This window comes from Lonchura striata, chromosome 4A (assembly GCF_050655825.1).
Source record: "Lonchura striata isolate lonStrDom1 chromosome 4A, ASM5065582v1, whole genome shotgun sequence".
In the NCBI taxonomy this organism is placed as follows: domain Eukaryota; kingdom Metazoa; phylum Chordata; class Aves; order Passeriformes; family Estrildidae; genus Lonchura; species Lonchura striata.
The window spans coordinates 19,011,273-19,029,152 of NC_140742.1; the positions used below are offsets into that span (position 1 = coordinate 19,011,273).

The window sequence follows — 17,880 nt, forward strand, 5'->3', positions numbered from 1 at the left end:
CTGTACTGCATGAGCTCCGTCAGCCGCACCAGGACTCCACACCGAGCTCCGGGGACTGCACTAGCTCCCCGGGGCACTGAAAGTTAGCAGTCTCCGGTGAACCGGGAGCCTTCCTAAAGGTTCAAATCACCAAAAGTCTGGTTTCTGGAACCTGGAACTTACTGCAACTTCTAGAAAAAGCAGGGCAGCTGTTTCTGAGGTATTGGTAGGAGTTAGGCAGTTCCCAAAACCACTGAGGGGTCAGACATCAGACACTGTATTTGTAGTCCCAGAGAAAAAGCTCCCCTTTATGAAATGAAAATTGCCTTAAAATTGTTCATCAACAGCAAGTATTTCATTCTGAGCAAGCATTTTTCCTGACAGATACTCATTTATCCAAAGAGCCAGTATTTCTGAGGAATTACTTTACACCTATAAAGACTGAAGAACAAACCATACAAATCTCTATCTGGATTCTGGAACCAGTACAGGCTACAATAAGCCAAGGCTTCAGCAGGACATGCTTGTCTAATGCTTATTCTTCATCATTTACTCATTCATATAACATGTTTTATAGTCAATTAAAATATATCTTAAAAGAAATCTTGTTAACACAGCCCACACTACACTGTTCCTCACACCAAACTCGGACAAGAGAAATTCAGGAGGCAAGAGTGGCCCAGGATGACCATTATCTCAGGGAAGGGACTTCATTCATCTGAGTCCAGGTCACTGTCTCCTGCAATGGAGTGAAAATCCTCGCTGTCCTCCTCATCCTCAGACAGATGGACCTGACTTAACACACTTGGCCCAGACCGCTGCTGCTCTTCCTCCTCCTCCTCTTCTGAGATCTCATAGCCTCCAATGCTGCTGAAACTCGTGTCTCTTGTGTTGGACTTTGGATCTGGTTCTTCGTAGCTGCCATAACTAGAAGAAAGAAGAAAATAATTTCAAATTAGTTGCTGATACCATCAATTCTGTATTTAACTGCTTAAGAGTTGGCTTGAAGTCCTGTGAACCCTAGGGAACCACTGCACATTTCAATTCTGTCACTGGCCAGCTTTTTAAAACAGAAACTAAAGAAAAAACAGTTCTCCAAGGAAACAATTCCAGTATCTTCACTCCACTCTGATACACTTCAGGCAGGAAAAACTGATCGCTCCCACAGCTTCTGTCACCTTCCCTGCAGACAGAAAGTGCAGGAATGTTTTCAACCCATTCTCATCTTCTCCAGTACTTCCTGCTGACTCTGGTCAAGATCCTGGGCTGGAATGACCATTGCCTGCCAGCCCAGCTACCTTTTAGCTCTGATGCCTGTGATTTATTAGGCAAATATCAATAATGACACTAAGGAACTGACTTCCACAAGTAGAAGAACAGAGAATCAAATACTTATACTCTACAGAATGCCCAAAGAAGGCAGAGTAGGTTGCTGTTCTCTTGAATGCAAAAAAATAAAGCTGATACTGTTGTACTTTTAATTTTCTAATAATTGAACACCTTCCAAAATACAGAAGATGCATATTCCTAGACTTCTGGACTTCAACTAAACAACTGAATTTCAAGTCAGGACATACTTGTTCTTAGAGGGGAAAAAAAAAAGTCAATCTGTTAAATCACTTTTTAACTTCAAAGGCATCTTGTAATTGGATATAGCTTGTAAAAACCTTTTTTTGTCCTGCATGAAAAACCACTACAAATATGCAAGAAATCATCTAACTTAAAAGAAAAAAAAATTGTGGTTTTTTTTCTAATTTAACTGGTATTTTTATTAGTGAAAATATAACAGCATCCCAAATTTCTGTCAGTAAGACTAAATGGTTTTTGTGATTGCAACAGTAGGAACAGTCACAAGTTAACTTTAAGCAAAATATTAGATATTCTTCAGGTTTTTATGATGAACACTTCAAAAATATTTTAAGAGAAGAGATTTTAACCAGTTCTAATTACCTGATATTGCTGTCCTCCATTACATGAGATGTCTCCCCACCATCTCCTTCATAGGACATCATGCTTTCTTCATTGTCCATGCCCATCCGTGTGTTCTCTTGAAGAACATGAGGTTGTTTGGGTCTCACTGCATTGGGCTCCACATCTGAGTCACTGCCACTCTCACTCAGCTGGATAGCTGTGTAATGACCAAAGTTTGGTCACAAACTGACAGGTTTGTTCTGTCACTTACATACCCACTACTGTCTGTGTTTAAAGGCTGCAGTGTTGACTGTAAGGAATGTTTACAAAGTCGTGTCTCCACACGGCAGCAGAAAAGGTGTCTGGGAGGTGACACCACTTACTGAGTGCCCAATTCTGATGTTATTCCAAAGCAATCTCATTACCACCATTACTCAGAAAGGCCTTATGTCTTGTCTACTCTGAAAAATTCCCCCTTCTTCCCTCCTAATAATTTTCAGAAGTCATTGCTAAATACCACTATATGCTTTTCTGCATAAGTTTGTATTAAAACATAGAAACAGTCTGAATAACCTCTCTACACCTCTTCCTGTTTGTGATAACATTGCTTTTTATGACAACATTAACATTTTACATTTAACATTGATAACCCTATTTCATGTCAAAATAAATGTACTTTTACTAGACTACCCATTCCTGGCTCTGCATACCAAATCATACTCGCAGTGTTTTCAGAACCATTTGCAGTTTTACTTTATGACATACAATCAACAAGATCTTGTCTTAACTCTGCTTTCATGTGTGTCTGTACATACAGCATTCTCATTACACTTTTGTTTTCAGTCCCATTTGTGTTCATCCAGTTTCCTCATCTTGCCCCTTTGGTCTCTGCTCTCTAGAGCATGTTTTTGTGATAGAAGCATGAGATCAGCTGGGTTAATGAACAATCAGAAAAGGACACTTACACGAGAAAGGATTATCTCCCTCTTCATCACTCCCATCATCATCATCCTCTCCATCAGACATAAGCAAGTCTTCATACAGGACACTGGCTTGGGTCTGCTGGGCTGATCCTTCTTCTTCATCAGCAAGGTCACCATCTGCATCTTCAACTTCCTGGGTCACACAAACAGGGATGATGAAGATCCAGCAGCATGCTACCATTTCTATCATAGATTTCCCACTCTATCCACTCTGAAGCATTGTGTCATTTTGCAGTGCTAACTTTTCCAAACTGCATTTCAGAGCCTGTCTCAGGGCAGCAGGCACAACAGACAGCTCTGCAAGTCAGCACATACACTGTGGCTGGGATTTCTGTAAATACACTCACTGGGGCTGGAGTCTTGGGCTTGCCATCATCATCCTCATCAAATCCTTCAATATCCACATCAGAGTCTTCCTCGCCCAGCCTACCTCGTCCCTGGCGCATCTGGATGGGAACACAAACAGCAGTGACACTCAGGAGGGCACTGCTGACATCACCCAGAACAGCAGTGGCACTGAGGAAGGATCTACTGGACACCACCCAAGGGGTGTGAGGGACACCTGGGCCACAGAGATGGGTGTGGGAGTACAGGAAGGGAAAGACAGAAAGGAAAATATGTGTATCACTCTCAGAGCAAGGATCCTTTTTATTGCAAGATCAGAGAGCACAGTCTCCACACACTTCTACCTGATGTGCTCATCCTTGAATTGGCAATCTCCAGCCTTACAGACCAGAGTTCCTTGTTCAACTAGTTATTTCTGGAAAATAGCACTAGGTTGTAAAAAAAGTGCTTATTTTCATAATATACTTTAAAAGCATACAGCACTTCCCTCAAATCTTTTCCTGTCCTTCCCTTCCTGTTCTTCCCACAGTCCCCATGAGTCCAAGATAAAGAAAACATGCAGATTCTGTCCCAAAGACTATAAATTTCTACAGAAAGCTTGAATACTTCCAAATCTAGAAGGCATTCACAAAGCTACAGATGGCTACAATACTACACAGAACTATTCATAACCAATCTCTGTTTGCCTGCATTGTTCAGAATAGCTCTCACCAGTCTTTCTGGTATCACCTTCAGTCTTATGACTCCTCACTTTCTTCATCCTACTAGTAATTTATTTTCATAGTCCTATTACTGCATATCCTTCTGCTATTCTCTCTCCTTCAACATTTATTGTTTTGTTTAATACAGAATAAAGACTAAGGAAAAATATTTGTGGTTACTGTAACAAGTTCATTTCTAATTATTTAATCCCTTTAACCTGTGTGCTTTTTCTTTTCCTTTTACAACTATGAGGTATCTACAGTGGCAACCATCTGTTCCAAGCTCCTAATTATCATTGGATGCAACCATAATAATCTAATTATGATCTTGTGAATCTGTAGAATATCCTTCACCATTTCCCTATTCAGAATTAACAAGGGATTGCATATTAACCCTCTGTAGCATGAGTCACCAGGTTTCTACTTCCAGAAGTAGTGAAGCAAATAAATACCTGGCCTTAGGCAGATTCTTTTGCAGCTTTTGAGTCTCTGTTTTTTGTTTTGCAGCGTCTCAATTCCCAGTGCTTTTTAATTTTTTTTTTTTTTATGTTTGCCTCAGAGCAAACAAAATGAAGAAAATATCATAACTTTTGGAAGAGATTCCCTTCTCTGCTTGGAAAACCTGATCTTTGTCACCTGTTTCCTACAAACTCATTGCCTCCTTTTAGTAATTTGCTCATACAAGACAACTCCCCAACCAGATGAGAAAATGGAGGATTCTGACCTGAGTTCCTTGCTTCCCTGTGGTAGTGATGGGAGTGTCCATAGCAGACAAATTGCTTTCATCTTGATAGAATGAAGCACCATGGGACACACTGAGGGAAGTGCTGGTATCATACAAATCTGGTGGCTAAAGTATAGGTGGAAACAGGAGACAGAACATTCTCAGGCACTGAACTGAGACTGGAACAGTATCTTGAGAGGCAAGACTGGGACTTCAGGACTAAATGCATCTTTTTTGGCACAGTGTTATATTATTACACACTGTTTGGTCAAAATGAGCTAATTATTCTTAAAGAACAAATGGGGTAAATGCAATGGCTCAAAACATCAGCTTTGAAATTTGCCAAATAGCAGATTTTAAAATAGAAGTCAGTATTTCTATACAGTGCTATTCTACAAAGGCCAAAATCCCAAATGGGCTCCAAAAGGATTCGATAAATGTGTAGAGAACAGACCTCTCTGCAGCTCATGACCACAATGCTCCAGGTCCAACACAAATTTAAGGTGCCTGAACAACCAGTTCCCAGAAGCAGAGAGGGTTTGCTGAAAAAATGATCACTGCATGTTTGCATCCACCTACTTCTGTTCTCTGCCAGAGACAGGAGACTTGATTACATCAACCTTTGGTCTGACTCAGCATGGTCCTTTTAATTTACTTCCTTATAATGGGAACAGTGTTGCAGCCCCAAATGCTCCAAGGAGAACTGGGAAAAGTCTAGCACATATGAAACAGCAAAGCTTCAGCTTCCAGTCAATCCTATGTAAGTCACTGTTTCAACCCCTAGAGCTGACACAAGGAAGAAAAAGGGGACTTAGATAAAGTGTTCCAAAAGCTAACTTGCAGTTTTCATGCAGATTGATCTCTGAAGAGTTAATGAGGCATTACATATTAAGATTTTAATGAAGTTCCCTTACTATACACAGTTCATAGGTCATGACAATACTGAAAGTCTTAAAAGAACAACAGAAATATTTCTTACATTAGGAAAAACAGTCTTCCTAAGATTTAAACAGCCATGCAAAGCACAGACAGCTCTCAACTGTATTTGCTTTTTATATCCTGGAGGCCAACCTCTGAAGACCCATATGGGGAGACAAATGTTGGCTGTCACAACTGCATTTAAAAAAGGGAACTAAAGCCATGCAATCTCCACCAGACCTGCCATCTGTGGCAAGTTTGGGAGTGTGGGAAGTGGGGCTGTACCTCCAGCCAAGAAGCAGAGGGAAAGGGTGACAAGGTCAATGGAGAAGCTCAGAGAGCTCTTTCCTCTTACCAAGGACAGTTCCCTGCCCAGGCCTCCTTTCCTCTCTCCTGATCACCAGCTTGGAATAAAATCAGACCAAGTAACCTTGCTCTTGGGAAGGAAACCATCAGATAGGAGAATGGCAATTTTTTTTCCTCACTCTCTTATACATTGGGATCACCACTGATGCCATTGAATTCTTAAAATATGTCAACAAATAGTTTCAGTAACTCATCTCCAAATACTTCCTTACAGCCCAATACTTCCTATTGGCAGGAAGGTCTTTTCCCATGATACACAGTTTTAGCACTCCCAGCCAGATGAATGTGATGATAATTTCTAGCAAACACTTTCTACCTCCCTAAAATGCTACATTTTGAGTATTTTTGTGGAGAGAGATGGGTGGGAGGGTGTTAAATATTGCCCAAACCCACCTGTGTCCTCCTGCTATCCTGGCTCAGGCATACAGTCTTCTTGCCTAAACAATTTTTAAACTTGTTTTTATCTTAAAAATAATCTTAAATTGTTCCTGAACTTCAAGCCCTTCTTTTCTGCTCTGACTTTGCTAAAATTAAATGCAACTTTCCAGACGTAATTACATCAGACTTGCACAGAACTGAAAAATTATTGGTCTACAACTGCGATGAACAACTGCAAATAAAACTTTTTTTTTGTCTTTCTATACCACAACATTTGCATTTTATCATTCAATTATCAACACAGAGATCTTTCCCAAGGCCTATGACCTTTTCAAAATAAACAAAAGGCACATCTCGGACACTAGGATGACACCCCCTGCTTTCCTAGGCAAATTCAAAGATAATTTTATTTTTCATTAATTAACTTGTCATTCCTGGTGAAAGTTTTTAACTGATGTTTTTAAAAACAACCAAACAGCCAAAAATAAGAAGAATTATGTTTAAAAAAGTCTAAGTAGCTTATAAATCTTTGACAAACTGTAAACTTTGAAAAGAAGCCCAGCGTGAACTTGCTCTGTAACACATAGAAAATACCTGACACACACAATTATCTGCTATAAAATTATAAAGGTTAAAAAAATGTTATTTTCCACTAGAACTGGAACGAAGAAATGTAAAGAATCCCAGCAATGAGGTTACAGTTGGACTTCGCTGACCTTATTAGGGAGTTCTTTACCCACAGCAATGAGCCTTTCCAACAATACCACTACCAAACAGCTCCCTGGATTCCTCTCAGCACTACATCCCTGTTTTGTCCTCATGTTCTCCTTACCTGTCCACTGCTTGACTTCTGGGGGTTCCTAAATGTTACACTTGCACAATCCTCAACCTTACAACCAGCACTCAGCTGTACCTGCCTGTACACAGCTCATCTGCAGACCAGAGTTACAACTTGCTTGGGAAATCTCTTTTGTTGTCTTAGGTTCACTCTCTGAAGCATCGGAACTGCTTCTTATATTTATTCTTAAAAAGCAAGTGTTAGCACACCATCCAACAACATATTCTGCTAAAAGACAAACTGCAGACAGATGGAGAACATAAAACAAAGAGGAAAATTGGGATCAAACACTCAGGAGATTGAAACTAAAAGAAAGAATGCCTTGCTTGGTCACTTGCCTGTGGAGTATAGGGACCAGGGGTCATAGGATCAAGACTTTCCAGATCTGCCTCCTCCAGTGCTGCTTCTTTAGCAGTGGAGATGTCTCTCTCAAGTTGAGTCAGATGCTCATCATACTAAGAACAAAAAAGCTTGCTAAGGTTGCAGAACAGAAAATTCAAACTGTAAATATTCCACTGAAGTTGCCCACATACCTCAGCTAAAGTCTGGTAACAGATGTTTACAATCTCCTGGGCTGTTTTTGTGTACTGGCTGTCTGACCCTGTAGTAAGAAACAAATCTCTTTATACAATCTGATGTTTTTTCAATTCCAGCTGCCAAGACAGCAAGACAGGTTTTGCTTACACAGGACCCTAAATCCCAACTCCTGATGTAAGGAGAAACACAAAGCAGAGCTCACATTCAGCTAAAATAGTACAACCAGTTTGTTCCAGCATTAAAAGTGTGATTTAGGACACAGGAAGGTTGTACTTCGTCTCAAGGAAACTCCCAGAAACAAATAATTGGATCAGAAACATGTACTGAGCAAGCAGAACATCCTCCCCAAATGTAACTGCACCATTCTGCACCAGATGGTAATAAAGCTCCATTTGACAGTGAAAACAGCATTGTTAAAGCATCTCTTTCCTCAAGAAAGGGAAACAATCATCAGGTTTATGAATCACAGCCTCAGGCTTCAACACACTTTGGCAGTACAGGTGCCCAGATGAATTAATTTAAGTACAAAAGGCAGCTGAAGCCTCATTTCTAACACCTACCATTGTACTTAATGCTGTTGGCAAGGATGAGGTTAACATCATCCAGGAAAGTCTCCCTGTTCTGGTATTTGTGTTTGGAGATATTCTGGAAGAGAATTGTCACCCAGTAAGTGATCAAGTCCAAACACCTCTCAAGAGACTGCTCAGTCCAAGCTACACACCTTGCGGATGGTCTCCAGATCCATTGGATTAGCAATCACCTTGTAATAATCAGGAACAAACTTTTTGTTAACTGGATGGTGAAACGGCCAAGACTGAAAAAAAAAGAAAACAGGGAGGTTTAGAAAGCTCCTTTGTAGGATTTTCTACAGTTTGAGCTACAAATGTCATAAAACAAGCCTGCAGAACTGATTAACACTCCAAATGTATTTAAGGTATTTATAACAAGACCCCTTGAATCCAATCATTTAGGTTCAGAAGGGACACAGAGAAAAGATCTACCAGCTGGATTTTTAACTAGGCCTGTTGATATCTGTTCAACAGTAGGAACGTATAATACAAATTAATAATTTTACAGAAGACTTTTCTATTTAATAGCACTGTTTTTCCCACAACAAGATCAGCACATTTTGCACATTACACACTATCACTCAAGATACATACATCTGGAACTGCCATCATCTTTTGAGTCACAATGTTATCCAAAATGAAGGAGAAGGCCACTTGATCATCATCATCCAGGAGAGGATTAATTGCTTTTTCTAATCGAGCCAGTTTATCTTCCTTCTGCAAAAGAAGTAGGGAAAATCAGTGGCTGACCATAAACTAATAATGAACTATCATGATACTCTGTCCCAGAGAGACTCCCATGCATGTTTTTTATGAAAACACTTGTAGCTAATAGGGGGTAACAGTCAACATATAAGCCTATGGATAAGATAAAGAAAATAGGATAAAAAACAAACATCTGATTGGGTTTTTTTCAGAAAGGCTCCCATGGGAACTGTTTGAAATGGTAAAAATTCAAATGTCTCCTGGGGTAGAAGGAAGAATTCCCTTAAATTTTCTACTAAGCTCCCTAAACCCCTGTGTTTCGCCTATGCACATCCTCTATTTGCAAAGTCTTCAACCACCCCTGATTCCCCCTCCATTCTGACCACAACACATTCATAGAACTTGCCTCTTTTAGCTTTTCATCACACAGGTCGAGCATGGACTGGGATATCTGTGTCAGTGAGTGCTTTGGCCCTGCCAACACACACAGCAAGTGCAGCTTGATTAAAAAGACCTATCACAACATGATTTATCTTTACCCTTAAAGCATCACTGATAGTATTTCCAGCACAGTTAGGTGTATATACTCAACTATATTCTTAATACACGCAGTTATTCAAGTTCAGCATGCATTTTATATGAGAAAAAGTTATTTGTACTAAATAACATTTTGGGCATACATTCTGGTGAAGTGTGGAAACCCTTTGGAAAGCAACTGTGCCTGTGGCAAACTGGCCTCCAAGCCCTCCACCTTTGCCAAATATTTACAGTATAAATAATGAAATTTCTGTTTCCTTCCCGAAGTCCAGTCACTGAAACATAACTGCTAAGGAAGGCAAGATGGACATATAAGGAATATTCAAAAACTCACAGCTTTAAATAATTTCAGGATTCCTCAGACATAGAAACAAGCATTTGCAACAGGACTATGAAAAAATTTGTCCTATTTATTAGGATAAATAAGGGATTTAACTGTCAAAATAATAAAGGAAGCAGCAAAGACACAAACCCAGTGCTATCAGTGTCACTCTCAATGCTGCACAGCCTAGACAGAGTCAGTGCAGCTGGAACATTTTTCTGTCAAATTAGTATTTTTGACAAAGACCTTTCTGTCAGCAGTCAGAATAAAGCTGACCACCAATGAATCAGCACTTTTCCACAGCAGATACCTGCTCTACCACAGAATCTATGCTTTTATTTTAAACCAGCTTTCTTTCAGTTTTTTTAAAGTAGTTTCCTGATCTTCCCAAATGGGGAAAACGTTTATTGCGACTAAGAATCAAAATATGCAAAATCATGACAGCAAACTCTACTCAAAGCTGCATGCTTCAAGGCACTGGCTTCAATGGGTGTGAGCTATTCCTATTTGCATTGAAAGATTCATTCAATAAAGCAAAATAATATAATCTACTGAAAACAATGTTTTGCTTAGCTATGAAGGAGGTAGACAGGACTTGAAACATGCAGAAGTCACTCCAAGACACAGACCCATAACTGAACTTCAATTACCACATCGAGGTCATCATTTAGTTGTTGCTACATGCTGGAATTCACTTATTTCTTATTTATTAATTACTTCATTAATATGAATATAATCTTTCAGGTATACCTGGAAAAATATATGCTCGCTATTGCCATCTAAAGAGAATTTGTTCTACTTTTATGTTGCTTTTGTTGACTCTAAAAATTTCACAGCTCATCTATGCACTATGTACTAGGAGACAGAGGATTTCCCTGTGTTCTTACCATTGTATGTGGCACTGTTCTTCACAATGAGCTCCAGGTGCTCCCTGAACTCCTCCCGGGATGGGTACTGCCTCTTACGGACGTTTTCACGCAGGGTCTGTAAATCCATGGGCCGGGTAATGATCTTATAATAATCTTTGACAACTTTCGGATTTACAGGCGTGTGAAAAGGGTATGTCTGAGGAGGAAAAGTAACAAACAGTTATTAGCACAGCTAATCTCAGTTTAACCTCCACAGTTAAACAGGCACTAATGTATAAAACCTTCACACAAACAGTTCCTTAAATGAACCAGGGAAAATAGAATAAGCTCAACCCCATGATGGCAAACACTTTCTTCCACACAATACTTTCTAACATCATTACAAGAAGGAAAATCTCACAGAGATTTTTGGTTGTATTTTCAATGGTATTTTAGATTGCAGCAGAAAAGTCAAGAAACTGAACTTTAAAATTCTCATTTCGACTCGAATCTGCCATTTAATCTTTTGATTTTGCAAGTTTCTGGCAAAGTCTGGTCAGAAAAGAGTGAAGGACAGATCTTCTCCAGCGCCACATATATAAAAGCATTACACACTGCTATATTTCATTCATCTTGTGCTGGTTTTGTTGAAAAAAGTTTTTTTTAAATCACATATGAGCCTAGAACATGTATTCATACAAAACTAGCCACATTCTGGAGTCTACAACACATGCCCTACTTCAACCATATTTCTTGAGATGTAGGATTTGGGTATCAGAGCTTAAACTTACATTGGGAAGATCCCTGATGTCATTGATGATGCCCTCCAAGATGGATGAGAGTGTCACCATGGGATCTGTTCTCCGCCGGTGGATGGATTTATGGGGACGCTGAAAAAATGAGAGACAGAAAAACGAAGGCAGTTTCAAGATGCAAAACTTTTACTCACAGAAATCCTAGACAATTTGGCTTATTAACTTTCTGGGCAGTCATGAGGATGCACGAGGAGGTTGCACAGGAGCAGTTAAGGGCTTGGCCAGTTGGTACAAACAGAAATGGAGGTGCTGCAATTGGCTCAGTAACACTTCACTCACGTTGAGATAATCGCAGTGCACCGTTGTCCCTACACGACGCTTCTTCTTTGGAGGAAGCTGCTGCTTAGGAAACTTCAGTACCAGGGATTTCCTGCGAACCTCATCAGCACTAGATACAAACAAAAAAGCACAATACTTCCTCCAGCCCTCACGTGAATCAAGACCATTTGTCCCCCAGTACTGGCTTTGGTTCCATCTGCCATAATACAAAATGCTCAATTGAAATACTGTAATAACAATTTATGTAAAGCCCTGTCACTTTATTCCTGTAACTAATACACATGTGAGTATTCTGCATTAAGCTCTACGTTGTCTATCCTTATTATCCCCACCAGTATCTCTGCTTTTTCCTTTACCTCTCAATCAGTTGTTTTCCCAGGACAATTTTTGTTCCTTCAACTTTGATGAGTTCTTCATTGTCATTGTGAATGACTGTTTTTTCCAGCTCTTCCTCCTGTTCCTCTGTCATTGCAACAGGATTAGAAGGTGGGGCATTTGTTTGATAGTAAAGAGGGCAGAACTTATTGGTCCTCATGTGCCCAATTGCACCACATGCTCCACATTTTAACTGCAAAAATAGAAAGTGATGGATCAGAATTCAAATATGGGCTCCTAGTTTTGAAGTAAAGCATCATTAAAATCCCCCAGTGTGATCTTTAGTACACCACTAGAACAGAAAATTTTTCCAGTAGCCTGAACCTGTATGGATAGCCTTACTTTTAAGTCTGGACGCTCTTTCATTTTCTTGGGCTTCTTTTCTGGAGGGCCCTTGAGTTTCTCTTTCTCTTGGTTCCGCTTTAGCCGCCGTAATTGCTCCTGGATCCTGCGCCGCTCCTTCCGCATCTCCTCACGGTGCTGCTCATCAAACAGGGCAAACTTCCGTCTAGGTGGGAGAAAAAGAATACAGACATTTTCCAGCCTAGTTCCTGATTTGCCAGGTACTCTTCTGACAGCTCAATCACTGCATGAAGTTTGGGACACCCTCCAAATGGACAGCCATTAAATCTCTTTCTCTCCACAATCACTGTGCTGGGCTTCTGCGCTCAATTCTACATTTCTTCATGCCGTCAATGGAATGAAGCAGGCCTATAGGCAAGGTTAAGAGACAGGAGGAGGAGACCAGGAAGGCCTTACATGAACTCCTCATCCTTGGTGGTCCGTATGCGGCAGTAGGCGTCGATGACAGCGGGCTTCCGCACCGTCTCACACCGCACGTACTCCTTCCCGTCCTCGTCCCTGAACGTGCGGTAGATCTTCAGGCGCCGGCCGGTGGCAGAGGAGTTCAGGCTAGTCACAGAGGCAGTGTCATCATCCTTGTGAGAGTTTGCTGAGGCTGCTGAAGCTGTTGTCACAAGGAAATGCTTTATTTGCTTCTATTTTTCTTCCACACTGTAGAAATACTATTGTTTAAATACAGCAGATAGTTTTGGCTTAAAAGCTTTCAAGAAAGCATTTAGGAAAACCTAATAGAAGTCTTTCCCTTGCTTGTTCATGATCTCTTATCATTACATGAAATCCAGCTGAAACAAAGTTACCTAATTACCCACATAGATTATAGGGCCAGAAGGAACAGCTACAGTCAACAAGGACCCACATGTGCAACCTGAAATGCAATTGCATCTGGCCCTGCAGATGGATTAGTTACAGTGCTTTCCATCATAGGTATGGTTATCTGGCAGAAAATGAGGGTCAAGAATTATCCAGTTTTCCAAGGAGTGTTCCAACCAGTGTGTCAACTGAGCACAGACTCTTTCCAGCACCATTCATAATTCAGGTTGAGAGGTTTTGTACAACGTAACACTGGATATCTTTTAATAAGGAAATAATAATCAAAATCCTCCACATTTGCCTTATAAATGATTCCAGTAGCTATTTAGGAGTGATTTATTCCCAAATTGAGAATAGGTGGCAACAATAACTGACTCAGATGCAGAGCTCAGCTTTGCTCACACACATTCAACGAATAACAGTGGTCATGAAGTTCATTCACAGGCCAAAAGTTTTACCAGCCAGTCAGGGACATGTCAAGTTCTCTGTTGGAATGCACTTAAAACAAGGACATCTCCAGGAGATACAAATCTGGCAGCTGCCCAATTTACCTCCAAACCCACTGGCACAGCACACAGTGTAACAGACACTGCTATCAGCCTGCAGACTGTGCCTGCTGCACACGCAGAGCTGTGCGTACACAGAAGATCCAACTACACAACTGTAAGATGGTTGCAGGAACTATGTGTGAACACATCTTGAGAAGAATACTGAAAAACAGCTCCCCACTCAAAATAGAATTAAAAAAAAAGAAACTTCAGTAGGAAGAAGCAGTGACTATCTAAAGAAATACCAGAGTAAGTTTATAGCTCAAAATAAACGAAAGATATGAGGCAAAGAATACACTTCACATGCACTTTCAGCCACTAAGTGCTCAAGAGAAGGAAGAACCCCCAGAGAGGGAAAAGCTCCAGATAAAGAATCCACACTCTCTTGAGAGGCCAGATCAGCACACTTTGCAGCCTGCCATAAAGTCCTGCATCCTTTCCCAGGCATAATTCTGGTGGTTGCAATTACTTACACAGCCCCTTTTTGTCTCTCCTGTCCTTTTTGCCCCTGTCTTTGTCATTGTCTTCTCCCAGGAGCATCCTTTGCAATTCCTTCCGTTCCTGCTCTTCTCTTTCCCGAGAGAGCTGAGAACTAGTTTTCTTGTTCTGTAACATATTCTCAATATTCTTTCCCATTTCTTCAAAGTCACTGTCTTCAGCTGAACTGCTATCTGTGTCTGTTGACAGGATCTCAGTGGATTCCAAAACTCTGAAATAGGAGGCATCCTGAAGTCAGTGAATGTTGCCCTCACAAATTAATAAAAAAAAATCGGTCCGTTACCTTCCCAGAAATACAAAGGTAAAAATGATGCAAAGATTTTAGAATTAATTATACAAATCACTACTACAACAGGCATAATATATTCCCTTCTCAGCCGTCCTTCTAACCCCTGCTAAAAGACAATCTTCAAAATAGATGATCTCTTCTTCATTAACAACACCTTAGTCCTTCACCACTCTCAAGTCTCAGGCCAGAACAAGGAATAATGCATGAGTTCTTCTGGCAGATCTAAGACTAGGACATAGGATTGCTACCTGCTACCCAAGAGAGAGATGGCAAATTGCTCATAACAGAACAAAACAGAAAAATGAAAGGAAAAAAGGTAGTGAACTCCTGATGTGTGGAACTGTAGGAGATCTCATGTTGTGACTCTGCAATGCATTCTACCTTTCCAAAAGGTCTGTGACAGCAAGCCACTAAACCTGAGGGTTTCTATTAACAGGCAAAGGCCTCTTTCTTAGTGCTGTATTTCACAAGCCCAACAAGTTGAATGCACACCTACACCACCACCTATCAGTGAGCCCCAGGCATGCACAGTGCTGGACTTCTGAGGTGGGGACAGGGTGGGGTCCAAGGCTGTGAACATCAGATAAGAACGCACTTATTTTGTAAGTCGAAGATGCGCTGACACTCTTCTTTGTATCTCTCCTGATGTTCTGCCACAGAGAACCGAGAGCCACGGGCAAATTTGCTCATAGGCCCTTCCCCCGAGCGTGCCTGCTCTGTGGACATCGTACGGACCACATCAATCACCTCCCACCGGGACAGCTTCTTTATCTGCACAGAGGAAGAAAAGGAGAGATTTTAGAGACACATAGCTGAGGTGCCTGGCTGTGGATCTCAATTCCCCTCCACATGAAGTCAAAGTAGATGTTTATAAGTCCCTTCCAGCATCAGCTGCTAAGGCCATTAGTGAAGCGTGCAGCCTGCCCCGGGCTCACACTCACCTCCTCCTCAGGCACTCCAAACTTCCGCAGAAGCTGTTTGGCATTTTTGAGGGAAAGTCGGCGCAGATCCGCATCTGTGCCAGTCACTGTCTTCTTCACTGGCTGAGGCTCTTTATCGTCCTGTTCAGAGGAAGATTCAGCCTGTTAATGTTGTAAGAGCCTCTCCTAGGCTCATCTGATATTTTCTCTTCCTTAGGTCCCTTATTTAGTCCACTTCTCCCACATGACTTCCCAGCTATTGCTCCTTGGGAACTATACCTTCTGCTGGGTTGGTTTGTTTGGAATCTTGACATAAGAAAATCCTTCCCCACAACCAGTGGGATCTGCAACACCAGTCACCTCTAGGAGGCACTTGCCCTTCATAGCAGCAATGAAGGCTCGTGTGGTGTTCCAGGGAGCTGTGCGCACCTGCCAGCGAGAAAATAAACAATCATAACCCTGTCAAAGTCCAAGCTTTTATTTTGCAAGTCTTCCAGTCATACTGAGAACTTTTCAGCTGACACACTGAGGGTGAATTCCTCTTCTTGATCCTTCAGCTGCCCTGATAACACTTCAGTGAATAACTAAAGTGCTAAGGAACCACAAAAAGGCATTTAAGGTAAGCTTAGCCCTGAAAGGATCTGCAAGAATAATCACCAAAGACAGGTACGAGCTGCCAGCAGAAGTTCCCAGGAAAGTTGTGCGAACATTGGAAACACTGAATCGGACTTTAAATATGTCCTTTAAATATAAGGACCTCATTTTTCTCCCGCCATTCAAATTTATATACTGGTGTACACACTCATGCATCACTCTGATGATACCTCATCATCAATCTTCATTTGGAAATCTTCTTCATTCTCCTCTTCTGGAGCAAAGAAGGATTTCTCACCATAACCTGCATCCTGCAGAAAAATGTTACGGCAAAAAAATGAGAAGCTGAAGTCTTAAAAGGGTTACTGGAGACAGAACAACAAGTGTCTCTGTGCAGACTTGCCATGCTGAACAAGTAAATTTCCAGACAGCTGTCTGCAAGATTCACAGTGGCCAACAGTAGCACAGATGTCAAACTGCCCAGTATTTTGACGAACTCCATACCCAACAGTGCACTTAACTTAAGAAAAAAAATCTGTGTCTCTTACAGCCACCTGCTGGTTACTTTCTGCTGTAGAGCTCCAGTATAAAAATAAACCCCTTCTTGTACCATCCCTTTAGTACTTTTGAGCACAGCTAATTCAATATTCAGCTAATAGGAGGTAAGAATACAGCGTTTCTTCCTTTAAAACTTAACTCCCTTTTATGCAGCAGCAAACTTAGCAGGCGACACAACAGTTAGGCACCTAACTTGCCTACTTTGTAGCAGAATTAGCTTCAGGCAGAAGGTGTTACCTAGGCTCACCCCTCACAGGATATCAGTAATTTGCTTTGGATTTACCAGGATTTACCTTGAGCCGTTGCTCTGCTGCAATCATGCTGTAGTAGGCACAGCACTGCTCTGGGGACACCATGGCTCTGATCTCCTCCTCTGTTGGCAACCTGAAATCCGGCTTTAAAACCCACCAGTTTGAGTCCATCCCTGAAAAATGCACAGGTGAAACACAGGTGCTGGATGCCATCACAGTCCCAGCTTTCACGTATATGTATTTGCTTTCTAAACACAACACAGCTACACACAGAGGGAAGGGAATGTGTTTGTTGTGTCTTTAATGAGTAAACCAGTGCCCAAAGGGTATTTAAAAATGCCTAAACTGTAGTCACTTCTCACCATCGAGCATACTTGTGCCAAAAGAAAGTGCACATTCTTAAAAATTGGAACATACAGAACCCCTGTCAGATTGCATTTCAGTTCTAGAAGCTTTCAAGAATGGTTTATCAGGAGATGGTCCCTCCTTCTGCCGTGTTTGGAGCTCCAAGAGCAGCAAAGGATGGCTGACCACCATCAGAATCCCTTGGTACCTGTGCGTTTGAAATCAGCACAGAGCTTCAGGCGCTTGCGGATGCTGCTCTCGGAGTGGGAGGGAAAGGCCTTCTTGATGTCCTCCATGCGGATCCTCCGCGGACGGTCCCTGCTCTTCCAGAAGAGGCGATAGATAAAAACCTACAAAACGAGACCCATTTGTCCAAGGACACAACAAACCAACTCGCACAGACAGTACAGCCAGTGTTTCTGGTGATTGCTTCAGACTTACTACTTAAAAAACATTGTTTCTCATAAATTTAATCAGTAACGTTTTCCAAGCCATGTGTCTGCTTCAGGTTCAGCTATTTTTGAGAATGAGATGTGGAAAACATATTTGTCTTGAAAGTTTGTTTTAGCACAAT

The 17,880-nt window shown here is 41.3% G+C and overlaps 1 protein-coding gene across 4 annotated transcripts in view; it reads right to left on the bottom strand.

Moving 5' to 3' along the window:
- Positions 1–233: 233 nt before the first annotated feature.
- TAF1 (TATA-box binding protein associated factor 1) overlaps positions 234–17,880 on the bottom strand; it is a 29,810-nt gene continuing 12,163 nt past the window's right edge. For 2 of the 4 annotated variants that reach the window (XM_021534539.4, XM_021534537.4), the window contains exons 17-40: positions 17,515–17,656; positions 17,004–17,134; positions 16,383–16,463; positions 15,838–15,987; positions 15,580–15,699; positions 15,234–15,409; positions 14,325–14,560; positions 12,890–13,097; positions 12,473–12,638; positions 12,112–12,323; positions 11,756–11,864; positions 11,453–11,551; positions 10,701–10,878; positions 9,361–9,428; positions 8,844–8,966; positions 8,402–8,494; positions 8,241–8,325; positions 7,677–7,744; positions 7,482–7,598; positions 4,644–4,769; positions 3,221–3,319; positions 2,856–3,006; positions 1,930–2,107; positions 234–906 (exon numbers count right to left, since the gene is read on the bottom strand). In XM_021534539.4, the coding sequence (XP_021390214.1) occupies positions 690–906; positions 1,930–2,107; positions 2,856–3,006; positions 3,221–3,319; positions 4,644–4,769; positions 7,482–7,598; positions 7,677–7,744; positions 8,241–8,325; positions 8,402–8,494; positions 8,844–8,966; positions 9,361–9,428; positions 10,701–10,878; positions 11,453–11,551; positions 11,756–11,864; positions 12,112–12,323; positions 12,473–12,638; positions 12,890–13,097; positions 14,325–14,560; positions 15,234–15,409; positions 15,580–15,699; positions 15,838–15,987; positions 16,383–16,463; positions 17,004–17,134; positions 17,515–17,656 (3,333 nt within the window). In that variant the 3' untranslated portion in view covers positions 234–689. The remainder of the gene's footprint in view (positions 907–1,929; positions 2,108–2,855; positions 3,007–3,220; positions 3,320–4,643; positions 4,770–7,481; positions 7,599–7,676; positions 7,745–8,240; positions 8,326–8,401; positions 8,495–8,843; positions 8,967–9,360; positions 9,429–10,700; positions 10,879–11,452; positions 11,552–11,755; positions 11,865–12,111; positions 12,324–12,472; positions 12,639–12,889; positions 13,098–14,324; positions 14,561–15,233; positions 15,410–15,579; positions 15,700–15,837; positions 15,988–16,382; positions 16,464–17,003; positions 17,135–17,514; positions 17,657–17,880) is intronic. The other 2 variants (XM_077786603.2, XM_021534538.3) reach the window with 1 other exon arrangement.